At 35.2% G+C, this 13,718-nt stretch overlaps 2 protein-coding genes across 3 annotated transcripts; both read left to right on the top strand.

Moving 5' to 3' along the window:
- The first annotated feature begins 835 nt into the window (after positions 1-835).
- LOC131529250 (lymphocyte antigen 6C2) lies at positions 836-2,592 on the top strand. 2 transcript variants are annotated; one of them, XM_058758878.1, is made up of 5 exons: positions 836-932; positions 1,514-1,611; positions 1,693-1,812; positions 2,009-2,134; positions 2,427-2,592. In XM_058758878.1, the coding sequence occupies exons 2-5, from the start codon at positions 1,560-1,562 to the stop codon at positions 2,492-2,494; spliced, it is 366 nt and encodes a 121-aa protein (XP_058614861.1). In that variant the 5' UTR covers positions 836-932; positions 1,514-1,559; the 3' UTR covers positions 2,495-2,592. The 2 variants fall into 2 exon arrangements, with proteins under 2 accessions (XP_058614861.1, XP_058614860.1); XM_058758877.1 differs by lacking the exon at positions 836-932 and having other exon boundaries at positions 1,487-1,611.
- A 4,111-nt stretch (positions 2,593-6,703) lies between these two features.
- LOC131529297 (urokinase plasminogen activator surface receptor-like) lies at positions 6,704-13,571 on the top strand. The gene is made up of 5 exons (XM_058758935.1): positions 6,704-6,761; positions 12,261-12,389; positions 12,731-12,862; positions 13,066-13,206; positions 13,310-13,571. Exons 2-5 carry the CDS (start codon positions 12,305-12,307, stop codon positions 13,522-13,524), a joined length of 573 nt encoding a protein of 190 aa, XP_058614918.1. The 5' UTR covers positions 6,704-6,761; positions 12,261-12,304; the 3' UTR covers positions 13,525-13,571.
- Positions 13,572-13,718: the final 147 nt, after the last annotated feature.

The following is a 13,718-nucleotide window of genomic DNA, read 5'->3' as shown; positions in this document are numbered from 1 at the left end:
GCAAAATCTCATTTGTAGTAAATCACTATGAGCAATACAAGCTTTACAATTTGACTGTGTTATTTTAAATGTTAAAAGTAATTTTAATTTAAATACATTGGACGTTTTAACCCAGTCGGTGGAATTGTCAGACGGCCCCTTGGGTGCGATAGCGCGACAATGCTTTCTCAGGTTTACATTTGCAGCAACAATACACCTAGGTGGTTTTGAACTCATTTTTTATGTTGATATAAAGTGGTTGCTTACTGTTAAAACTAATCGTGGTATTGATATCTTTGTAGGACTGTCGACTATAGATCAGTGGTAAGGGAAAGCAACGAAAATGCAGCGCTTTGCTTTCTTCTGACCTCATTTGCATGCCTGCATATAGTTTGCATAATCATCAATAAGATGTATTCTGAGATCTGAGGTCTTATATCACTGTATTAGTTCACTGTGGTGAGTTACGTGTTGTTGGGGAATCCTGGAGTGTGACGTATGAGGGTAGAGTCCTTTGAGGGTCTCCTTTGTGGTAGAGAAAGCTGCTTATATGTAGGCTAAGGGAAACAGCGAAAATGTTGAATTAAACATACACACAATCAGCGTTTCCACATGTTTATACTGGCTCCGATAATCAAAACTTCTAGTGCTAGCTCCATTTCTGCAAATCAGTTTTTGTAAATGAGTGACTTGATCCACATATGGCCTTCATCAACAGCCGCTTGCGCCACCTGCTGGTGAGCGACTGACAGCAGCTGGAGATCATGCATCGGTGCTCTACTGCTATTCCTGCGGTTCCCGGATGTGCAACGCTGAATTTTCTGCCGAATTTTAACCACTGAATTTGTGGCAGCGAATTTGGAAAGTGAAATAAAATGACAGAAATTTGCCTGTCGAATATTATTCATCGTATTTTTAAACAGATTTAATATTTTGGAAGTGAATTCTGGAAGGTTAATATGAATTATTGAATTTTTAATTATGAAAATGTGTGTGAAATATTTTGAATTTAAATATTCACAGCTTAAATAAACAACTATGTTAAATTTCAGGACCTAAAAATGCAAGCCCTGGAAATACAAGGCATTAAAATGCAAGCACTGTTAATTGCAATGCATCTTTTTTTTCAGATTTGTGGAATTCAGCATGCTTTATGTTTCAAAAACTATTGCCATTATTCTGCTTCTATACACTTCATTCATCTATCCCACCTCCAGTGCTGAAAATAAGTGTTTTGCTGCTCGATGTCACTGTATTTTTTATAAAGTACTCTCAATCAAAGCATGAGCAGAGTCAATTTCTAAATTGTCCTTCAAGCCACTGTAACCTAAAATGATGCAATGAATTGTGTTCATTTACAGTAGAATAATTACATTTTTTTCACAAATTTTCACAAATCCATTTTGCTCGGGTGTCAAAAGAGCCCAGATTTGCTGATGTTCGTTACATTTCTTTCGGTTTGTAACAGTAACTGTCATAGTCTTGTGTAGGACCTCACAAAGGCTCCTCAGTAAACCCACCCCTTTCTGAACAGATATAAAAGGAACGAAAACATAGTTATTTCATTCTGTTCCTGACACATGATGGATCTGCGTGTCTCTGTTGTTCTTCTGTTCGTTTTTCTCACCGGAGGTACAAAAAACAGCACGTATTTAATTATATATTATTTGGTACACATAGAGAGGTCACTAAATGTCTGTCTCTGTCTTTAAGGATACTCTCTGAAGTGTTACACCTGTTCATCTGCTCAGGAGGGTCCCTGTGAAGCAAAAGTGGAGATATGTGGAGATGGATTTTCCAAATGTGAAAGCAAAACAACAGAACAATCCACTGGTAAGTCCAGTTTGATGTGGAAACGTACAGTCATAGTTTAATGAAAGTGATAACATGAAATATACTGTATTTGTTAATCTCATCACGTAATTGCAATTATTTGTTATTACCAGAGAAATATTTGCTGGAATTGGTATCATATTACTGTATATGGACGTTTATGTTTTTTTTTTTGTTTGTTTGTTTTAATTTACAGGTTCCACTAAGGTGTCTATCACAACGAAACAGTGTGCAAGTACATGTGAAGCTGGGACCCAGCAGCTCCTGACTGGAGTGACAGTAACTACCCGCTGCTGTGACACTGACCTCTGCAATGGAGCAGGTATTGTGCTTTATGTGATCATATGCTAATTTGCATGCATGTGTTTTTCCTCTCACAACAACTATTACAGTAATATAAACACATCATTGTTCAAAAAAGCTAAATATTAAATTTCAATAGTGCAAAGCTAGAGCAGCATGAAAAGGAAACACTTATAAATTAGACAAGTATTGACTGGGTTGTCTTTTAAATTGATTAAAATTGATTGATTGAGAGTCAATACAAAATTTTAATTACTATTATTAGTAGTAGTACCGTTAAATAACAGCAATTTGTTTATTCTGTTGATCAGATGGCGTGTATAAGGGAAGCTTCCTCCTGCTGATGTCTCCTCTGCTCTTCTACTTCCTGTTTCAGTGAGTCCTGCTGCTCTTCAGATTCAACAGCTGCAGCAGAAACTGAATGTCACACACATTTCCATTCTTCAATAAATAAATAAAGCTTGTCAATCATGAAAATGTGCTTTTTTGGTTGTTCAACTATAGCATGGTTAACTCATGGAAATGTTTAGAAACAATATAACTATAAACCATAACAAGACAACTTACAAGGTTTATATTCTTAAGTGATACACACCCAAACAACCACAGACACAAGGTTCACACATGCGCACACACACCTTACACATAGACCAAACACAGCAGATATAACGGAAATATGTGTCTTGAGAAATCACACGTTTGTTTGTGACAAACATTGTACAGGTAATTTTGTCAGAGAGCAGCAGCATGAGCCGAATCAAACTGAAATGACTTGAAATAATGATCTAAAAGTAAGATGTAAAGTAAGATTGATGAGTCATTAGTTTAATAACATTAAAGCTGCATCTTTCATAACACCTGTAGTGATCACTGAAGATCTGAGGAATGATCCAACATATCCAGACAAAAAAACTTTACAATAAAGTCCCATTAGTTAACATTAAATAATGCATTAAATTAATGAGCATCACATCTGTTACAGTATTTACTAATATTTGTTAATGTCAGTTAATAAAAATACAACTGATCATGGTTAATGTGAGCTCACGTCCATTATTTACAGATACAGCTTTTGATTTTAATAATGTAAATGTTGAAATTAACATTAAATTAGATAAATAAATGTTTCATGAGTATGATTCTACTGGATTCTTACTATGAAGTGGAATAAAGAAAAGAAAAGAAGAGACTAAATAAAAGATATTAAATATGCTTACTGTAGTAGTACAGTTATTTCTGACTACAAGAAGAAGAAAAACATGAAACCCAAGAGAGGATTTTTTTTTTCTTTTTCAGAAGATCACTCATACCACTGTGTTAGAAGCATCATGATTGTTTTTCCTACACAGCGATACCCACACAACCCCTAACACCATAACCACATTTGCGCTGACATACAGCTCACACTGATGCTTCTCTTCTGTAATTCTGAGCTCTCATTTATATGGCAAACTGTAACAATACAACTTTAAAAACTGTTGTCTGAAATATAGACTGAGCAACATTCAGGGCATAATTGGAATAAATAAAGGCTTTATGATGTTTTTTCTTCTTCTCAGAAAACACAATGTAGCAACAAAAACACAAAACATCCTTAAATACCTCCTTGTCACTATGCATTGAAAAACTTTTCACAAGAACATTGCATGCAATGACTGAAGTCTGACACCTGAGCTACAATCCCTAGGGCACATTTCTCAATACTGAGGTCACTTTTTCAAAACTCTTCTCACAGTTCTCATAACCAGTGTTGGGCTAGTTACTCAATGAATGTAATATATTACTCATTACTAGTTACTCCTTTCAAAAGTAATATTGTTACTTTACTTATTACTTTCTGGCAACAGTAATTAGTCACACTACTAGTTACATTACTTTTTCTTCACGCCCCACAGAAGTTGTAACTGTGTATCTTCCAGATCAAATTCTTCTAGTATGTTACTAACAACATATTTCTGCCTCATCTTTTGACCAAAATCCACATTGGATCGCAGTCAGAAGTTATTACAAACACTCAATAGTGATTGATGGCATTCAAGTAGAAGTGTTGTATTCATCTCATTAATTGTCATGTATAGCTTGAAGTAATTTTTACGTTACCCATATGCGATTCAATTTCGTTATGTATTTTGTCAAATCACATGAGTTTGTAAGAAACTGTTTAATTTTCCAGAAATATTTTTAATTATATTAATATAATGTACCACATGCTGATCAGAGGGATGTAATGCCAGAGTAAAGTAAAGCCACAACTTACACAACAGATCTTTTTTCCTGACAAAATCAATATAATGCAATATGTCTATCTGCTGAATGTAAGCTTCTCCATATTCCAAGCTTGCCTGCTGCACTGGTGACATCACATGCATGTGCGAGTCATGAAAATTATGAAAATAAATCTAGTAATTATTTGATTGTTAGATTTTAAATCAGCAGGGGTTGAGGCATCAAAAGTAACTAAGCAACTAAGCTGTTTTATGGATGGTAACTGTAATATTATTACTGAAATCTTATTAGTAATTAGTTACCTACTAGTTACTGCAAAAAGTAATATTATTACAGTAACTAAATTACTAGTAACTAGTTACTGCCCAACACTGCTCCTAACCAACACTCAGCTCGGCAGAGCAGTAACTTCCCTTTAAAAATGCACTAAAAAACCTTGCTTAAACACTTTGTGACATTCTTCATTAACAAACGTTGTCAAACACACTCTCACTCATAAATGACCTAAAAACACAATGTTTTCTTTTCAAAACAAGACTGACAGCTCTCTACTGTTATAATTCACTGTAGTATGTTACGAGTTTACATTACAGTTCAACATTATTCCTCAGTCGTATAGATGATACTGAAATCGACAGAATAACACCTGTGTAGGTATCTAATTGTTTTGATATAGTCGCAGATTGCTTTCTTATTCAGTTTTATATTATGTTAGGTTTTAAACTTGAGCTAGGCTTTGAAAATAACTATTGTACTTTGAAAGAAGTAGTCATTGAATGTATGTTGATCCACAGTTCAGCCCACAGAGACCGCTGGTGTGCTCACTGTGTGAAGATTTTTGAAAAAGTGACCTAAGTATTGAGAGATGCATTCTAGTGATTGTAAAATAAATAAATAAATAAACACCCTGTAATTTATGTTTGTGCCCCCTCTACAGGTGAAGAGAGTAAAGGTGGTAAATATGTAAGTGCAAGGCCTCGGGAAGGAGTTGCATGGGAGGTAGGTGCATGCAATCTTTGACTTTTTCTCTCACATGCTAAAAAAACATGAGGAAAATCCAACAGGACACAATGAAACAATATTTTTGTATTCTTTGACAAATTTGTATCACTATTGATATTATACAAATGTAGGGTAAAGCTGCCATGAATTAGATTTTTAAATGAACAAACTTTTACCACAAAAGATGTTGCTCTATCTGTATTTAATAATATTTAGTAATATTTTTTTCCCCTGTATTTATACATTTTAACACAATTATACCCTGCCATTCATATGCATTAGCTCTTAATAAAGACACACTATATGGGCAAACGCATGTGAACGCCTGACCACTCATATCTTTCTGTGCCTGCTTAATGTTTATATTAATGCAAAACCACAAGTGTTAATAGGGGTTGATCCTATCTTTGCTGTTAACAGCTTCCAGTTGTCTAAGGTTTTCCAGTAGATGAGGTCTGGGCTTCACTCCTGCATATGGTAGCGGCATATTGAATTTCTCACAGATTTGTACAAAAATTCTCAATTGTGGTATGAAAAAATGTGAGATTTTTATTTTACCTTACACAATATATTTGTAAAAATAGTCAAATGTTTTTTTTTTTTGTTACCTATTGTAATCAATGTATTGTCATATTAATATGTGCTTTGGGCAACATGTAATGATAAAATAAGTAGAAAAATGAGAGCAATAACTTATCAACATTTTCATATAAAATCTCATAATTCATAGAAATATTGGTATATAATTTATTTTCCTATATTATGTGTTTACCTAAAATGCCTGATAATCCTGAAGTGTGTGTCCTCTACAGAGGACATGTATCAAACTAATGCATGTCTTACAACAGAAAGTCATATTCTGCTTTAAAACCCCATTAAAGGGATAGTTCACCCAAAAAAGAAAATTTGATGTTTATCTGCTTACCCCCAGGGCATCCAAGATGTAGGTGACTTTGTTTCTTCAGTAGAACACAAACAAAGATTTTTATCTCAAACCGTTGCAGTCTGTCAGTCATATAATGTCAGTCAATGGCAGTGTTGGGCAGTAGCGTCGCTACAAATAGTGATGCTACTAGTTTAACTACATTTCTCAGTAGCGTGGCGGTAGCATCACTGCTTTCTGAATCAAATAGCTTTTCGGTAGTTAAGCTCTTTTTTTTGATCAAGTAGCACAGTAGGGTCAACAAAAGCTAACGTTACATTTTCCAAAGAAAGCATTCTGAAACTCGAGCTCAAATCAGAAATATAACAGCTACGGATCACTGATCCTGGATCAGTAAGTGCCGCCACAGACACTGAAGCTCGTAACGCCATTGGCTCCTCAAACTGTCAGTCAAACCTCATTATTCCTCCCGCCTCTCTCGTCAATGAAGTGCGGCGCACATTTTGGAGCATCTCGGCTTGTTTGCTGTCTGAAGGTAAATAAAGAACTGTTGATTGAATAAGTACAGCAGTTTCTTTACTCAAAAAACACTATTCATAAAGGCTAATGCTTTTTTTTTTTTTTTTGAGGAGCGGAGAAGAGTTTCTAGTTTTAGTCTAGCATTTGTTGTCAAGTCACAGCCAAATAGCTCGTGCAAAGCGCTGAATCTTTCATACTTTGGCCAAATAACAGAAAAAAACTGAACGCCCACATAATGACAGAAAACTGGGGAAAACAGGACACAAGTCAGGGAAAAAAAACAAACAAAAAAAAACATTTGCTGGTCAAAAGCTTCATATTTGAACTTGATTTTGGTGAAATGTTTATATTAATATCTAATGACACATGCAACGATGCAAATAAACAGAGCCTATCTGTAGGCCTAAACATCTATATGGTAACACTATACAATACGATTTCATTAAAATACATTTGTTACAGTTTTTATTAATCTATGTTAATGTTAGGTAATGAAAATACAGTCGTTCATTGGTAGTTCATGTTAGTTCACAGTGCATAAACAAATGTTAACAAACAACTTTTGATTTTAATAATGCGTTAGTAAATGTTGAAATTAACATTAAGATAAATGCTGCAGAAGTATTGTTCATTCTTAGTTCATGTTAACTACACTAGTTAACTAATGTTAACTACTGAACCTTATTTTGAAGTGTTAACATTTATATAAGTGTATCTGTATACAATAAAGCCACAATATCAACTACCAATAGGAGGTTTCTGGCCTATGTCACAATATGAGGTAAATCCGGCCTGTATTTGATACTGATTATGTTGCCAAATTGGTTTGGAACAGCTGTTGAATAAACAATTAAACTGAACATGCCTGTCTATCTGCTTGACTGACAGTTTTATTGATCACTGAGAGAGCATTGACTTGGTATGATGTTGGTTCAATAGAAATTTTTTTATTTTTTTTAAATAGCTTGGATGTAGTAAACTACTTTTGCCATGTTGCCGTAGCTTAGCTTGCTACATTTCCCAGGGCTGTTGCTTTAGTGTAGTTAAGCTTCATTTAAAGAAGAGTAACTATTAGCTTAGCTCACTACATTTTCCAAGTAGCTTGCCCAACACTGTAAATTTGTTTGTCTCCTGCGTAGGTCACTTGGCTATTTCCCATATAGCCACAGTATCTATGTACAAGAGCAGGGTTGCCACGCGGTTACAATGTGATTCACAATTCCATTATCCTTTCTAAATTGGCTTCTAATTGTTTCATTATGTAATTGGCATGATACAACTTAACCTGACTAATAATAAATTGTTATATTTTATTTATTCTGATCTCTTCTGAAATCATTTTTTTCCAGTAGATTAGAGTTGTAGTCCAGTGTTTCCACAAATCTGTGTCCAGGACAGATCATACTTAAGTACCAATGAATGAAGCGGGGGCTCGTCATTAGGGATCTTCTGATTTCTGTCTGTCACTGACTTAACAAGTTACAGTTTTCGTGATTATAGAAAAAATACACTTTTTATTATTTGCTAGCAGGGTGCAGCCTATTTAAAGGTATTATAGTCACCCCTGTATCCTCTGAGTAAGATCATGTTTGTGCCATGCGTTCACAGTTGGCCGAGTGAATTGCTAAGCGACACTGGGTAGCTAATGAATGAATAATTGAAAGTATGGGATTTCCAGAATAATCAAATATCTAAATTAATATACAATCGATATCTGTGATCAGTTTTTAATTAAAAGTACAGTCTAAATTTAATGATCACTTGAAATTGGAGACAGATCAAGCACGGAGCTAGACTAAAATGAAAACTAAATCCAGATAAATTCAGAGGCGCAAGTAAAAGACCGAACATGCATTAAACCTTCGACCAGGCCGCTGGATTCACTGGCGGGTGCAACGTGGATCCTTACAATAGTTAAAGTAGGCTACTGTTTCCGCGCAGGCGCAGTGAGGGAAAAAGCACTGCATTTAGGGCAGTCGGTTCGTAGCTTTGCTTCAATTGTGCGATACCCTCACGAGGAGCGACCAAAATTTCTCACATGTCAGAAATTCATCCGACCGTCCGATTGCCTGTTGGGAGAGGCTAGTCACTTCTCGTTTTCGCCTGTACACTCAACCCGTTCTCACTCAACTTGTCACATATTGAAGCTTGGTCAGGACCACTTGGCATCGCTTTTTGACGCCAAGGTACCCCTTAGCGTCATTTTTCGACTTGCAGGGTCCTCCATTGCTTTAAATAGGAAACCCTTAGCGTCTATATGCCGGCCCGACGCCATACTGGGAATTTTATCGTCATAATTAAATTATATATTGGGTAATAACATTGCCATTATTGCGTATATGTTGGGGTGTGATTTTTCAATGTAAACAGCCACAACAGTTTTATTTATATTACATTATTTACACATTTATGAGCACATAACCCAACCCCTGCCCCTAAACCTACCATTTGTCAATAAAACACAAGATATAACAGGCAGATACAACTACCGTCATAATTTATTCAAAAAATATTAATATTTCAAGTCTTCCGAGGCAAAACTATTGATTTGTGAGAGGAATAGACGCGATTGCCGTCTCCGTCCGCTAACAACCTGGTCTCATGGCATTTACGTACCTCTGCACACTTTTTGTGCGACACCGTTTTAAGTACCTTTTGCTGCACGTTTCGCCACAGTTTGAAATAGAAATGTCCACTGAGTGGCGCTAAAACACAGGTTCAATATGTGAACCCTGGCACGTTTTTATTACATAGATATTGGTAGGTATTGCTGTTTTTTTATTACGTTGCTTCAGATACGTATTGCGGCGGTTCAGAATTCAAATATCCGGGGACTGTCGCTAAAGGTTATCATGTTGGAAATATGCCCTACACCAAATCCAGTCCTAAACCTACCCGATAGTGTTAACAAATGCAAAACTGATATAAAAACATATTAGTTGATGTAACTGTGCCTTTTGAACTTCTGTTTAAGCAGATTTTAACTGCTTTGGCGAACCGTAGTTACACGGGATTCAAACCGGTGCTTCTCGTCCCCTAAATCCGTCTCTGCACTCCGTGAGCTACCGAACAAACATGTCATTTGTGAAAATCCATAGATATGAAGCTGGATGTGTGCGATGCTAACGTTCAAAAGCATCAGTTTTCAAATCTCCCAGCATATTAATATTGTTTTGAAGTCATAGCATGATATTCTTCAAGTAATTGTGCGAAAATTACGCTTTATTAATCGCAACTCTGTAAATTTGTGTGAAAGTGTTCATTTATTTTGGAAACTGCAGTGATATGTACTTATTGGTACGTATTTCACGTCACGCTAAAAAGTGCACCCAGGTACGTAAATGCCATGAGACCAGGTAGGCCATTAAGCTCATCCTGTATGCTGCAGACTGTGCGCGAATTCAAAAAATGCCGCCAGAAGAAGCCTTATGCTGCCTTCACATGCTATCAGAAATGTCCTATTTCCCACTTATGAAGTCGTGATTACGAGCTTGTCATATTCAAGTGCTTTAATGTTGGAAAGAAAAAAATGTAGCATCCCATTGGTTGACAATCATATAAACCTACCCCGTACAGGAAGCATAGCAACCAGCCAACATCAATTTTTGTCTTGAGGAACTTTTCTAGGTTTCATAAATAAAAAAAATTAAAACATCATTAAAATATGAAGAAACATCTAAAAAAAAAAAGTATAATAAAATAAATAATATATATATATATATATATATATATAAAAACATATATAATATAAATAATATATAAGTTAAATAAATAACATCATAAATAAATAATAAAATAAAACGTATGTTCACATGAATATATATTCAAAATTATAGTATTTTATGTGTTTTGTATGGTAGCTGTTCCATGTAAGCAACAAATGTAAAATGGAGCATAAGTTAAAGTACACTGGACAAAAATAAATAAATAATTAAAAAAGTTTCATTTCAGATGTCTACTACCACCATATAATCTTCTTCTTAGAATGTGCATCACAAATTTATATATGCTTCCATTTAAACAGTATTATAACAATATGACAATATGAAACTAAATCAAAACTGATAACAAAACTTAGCATATGGAGAAGAGACTTAGAAGAAGCATTCTGGTTACCATGTTTGTTTTTCCTCTTTAGTGATACCTACACAACCACAGACACTCATTTCACACATTCCACGTACATGCACCACACACACACACACACACACACCACATTCAGACCACATCTGCACTGGGACACACAGCACACACTGATGCTTCTCTTCTGTTATTCTGAGCTCTTTTAGATGTTAAATTGTAACAATACAAGTCTAATAATTGTTCTCTGAAATATAGACTGACTATCATACAGGGATAAAGGCCTTGAGTTTATTAATGGCTTCGTGATTTTTTCCCCCTCAAAAAACACTATGTAACACTATGCAACAAAACCCACAACATCATCTATTTCACTATGCGTTGAAAACTCAATTGACCATCGCATGCGATGACTAAAGGTTAACTGCATGATGTCACTTGATCTGACATGTTTCGGGTTTTTGCGGCTAATGAGAATGCCTGAAACTATCATACATGTTCAGACAAGTAACTTGTTTAGGATTTCAACTTTTGCTGAAGGTGATGAAGGTGATTTAGTTATTTTGGTAAATTCTTTAATGTATGGTTTTGTCCTCTCTACAGGTGAAGCTACTAAAAAATCATTATAATACTGCCATACATTTATATGTGTCAGTTCAAAATAACACATTATGGCCAAAAGCATGTGAACACCTGACCACTATGCTGTGTAAATGAATTCAGAACCACAAGCATTAATATGGAGCTGATCCTCCCTTTGTTGCATGCTACTGCATCTTTCAGTCTTTTAAAATAGATTGCTATTAAACCGACATCACTGAGGCTTCACTCCTGTGACTTTCTTCTTGTATAGAACCTGTTCAGAACAGAAAAACAATAATTATCATTAAACTTTTTACTTTTGGTGCAGCCTATATTAAGTAGTAAAATACATTGATATAGCTTCATTTGTTAAACTGGGGTGCAAATAAAAATATATTACTTCATGTTACAGGAATAAAATGCATAATAATGCTTTTGGCCATTATAAAGAAAGTTCTGTTCCATACGTTCTGTGTTCAGAAATCAGGCCCTTTTAAAATCGCATTCTGATATTACAGAGTTTATTTATTATGGTCAGTTTTGCTATTTTAATGTCTTGTTATTATTGTTAAAAAATTGGATTACCTATTAATTTCAAGGTTATTTACATTAAACGTTTCATTTTTAAACTTTTCTCATAAAGACCACCCCCTTTGATAAGCTATAAATTGGGCACTGCAACAGGCAAGTTATCTCATTCAGTTCCTGATCAAAGATGGATCTACAGACCTCAGTTTTTCTTCTGTTCATTCTTTTCACTGCAGGTACAAAGACAAGCTTGATTGATTGATTTAAAAAAAAATATAGATAATCAATGTTTTTCTTTCACTGTCTCCCTCTTTTATTACTAAAGGACACTCTCTCAGCTGTTATGAGTGCAGCAGACGTAATGGTCCTATGGATAATTCTTGTTCAGAACAAGACGTAAATACATGCCCCAGTGAATTTTCCAAGTGCATGAGTTCCACAGTAGTTCAAGTTGGTAAGTCCATTATGATGTATTGAAATTGTTATAACTGACTGATGAAGATGCTACTATAATTTACATGGAGCTGTAACAGTCGAAATATAATTTCTCATAGAACAGAATTGATATATTCTTGATTTCTGTTATTTAGTTTTTCAGGTTGTTATGCTAACAATACAATTTGTAAAAAAAAAAAAAAAATAGTAATGAATAAAAAAAAAAAGTATTTGCAGCTGTGAGTTTTGTTTGTTTGTTTGTTTTTAACTCTCACTGCTGCTTTGACATATTTATAAATAAACTGTCCATCAAAATAATGTGCAATAATGTGGCCTTTCCTGTATCATTCATGTTTTTAGGGGGCATTACTACTACGTCAAGGGGTAAAAGCTGTTCTGCTAACTGTCATAGTGGTTCCCAAAATGTTGGCTTTCTAAGGAGTGTTATAGAGTGCTGTGACACAGAACGGTGTAACGCCCAATATGCTCCAGGTATTGCACTTTACTGACCATTTGTAATTGAATATCTTCTCTATAAGTCAACACTTATTTTACTTCCAAAGGTCATATAATCAGGAAACTGAATGCAGGGTGCAGTTTGGCAGTCATGATTGAATAGAGCTGTTTCATTAGATTCATTAGATTATATTTTGTACAGAAAATAAAATAAAAGAATACTTTTTTTCTTCCTGTAGATCCCAGAACTATGGTCCCTAATGGAATGAAATGTTACTATTGTGATGAGAAGAGCTGCTCAAACATAATGGGTTGCTCAGGCAGTGAAGACGGCTGTATTACTGTAACACCTAAGATTCTGATGGAAAAAGAAGTTTCAAGTCATTATTTTTGTCTCGCTATCATAATTTTAAACATTTGGTACAGATGATATCAATTGCTAGCTTAGACTGAGTCAACTTTTGTTTTCTGTCTTTTCATCAGGGAACTCCGGAGGCCAGCCAAGGGTTGTAAAAGGCTGTATCTCTAAAGAAATTTGTGATTCAATGGTTAGCAGTGCGGAGGTCATCTCATGTTGTTCAGGGAACCTGTGTAATGGTGTTCAGAGCGTCACTCAGTGTGTTAACGGTGCTCAGAGCGTCACTCAGAGCTTCCTGTTCCTCTGCTGTTCTCTGCTCTCCTTCATCCTGCTGCACTGAATCCAGCAGCTCTTCACATTCTACAATCAGACACACTGTACTGAATAAAGAGCTTGTATTTTTTCTGTACTATCTCTGGTGTCCTTATTTGATTTTTTCATTTTAAATGTTATGAAACAATATTACATCACTTTCTTTCTTTTCAAGCTCCACCTATTTGACCAATTTGGCTCTGCAGTGAGCACCATAGGCCT

This window comes from Onychostoma macrolepis, chromosome 21 (genome assembly GCF_012432095.1).
Source record: "Onychostoma macrolepis isolate SWU-2019 chromosome 21, ASM1243209v1, whole genome shotgun sequence".
NCBI lineage: Eukaryota > Metazoa > Chordata > Actinopteri > Cypriniformes > Cyprinidae > Onychostoma > Onychostoma macrolepis.
The sequence above is the reverse complement of the archived record's forward strand: the minus strand, read 5'-3'. Positions and strand labels throughout refer to the sequence as shown.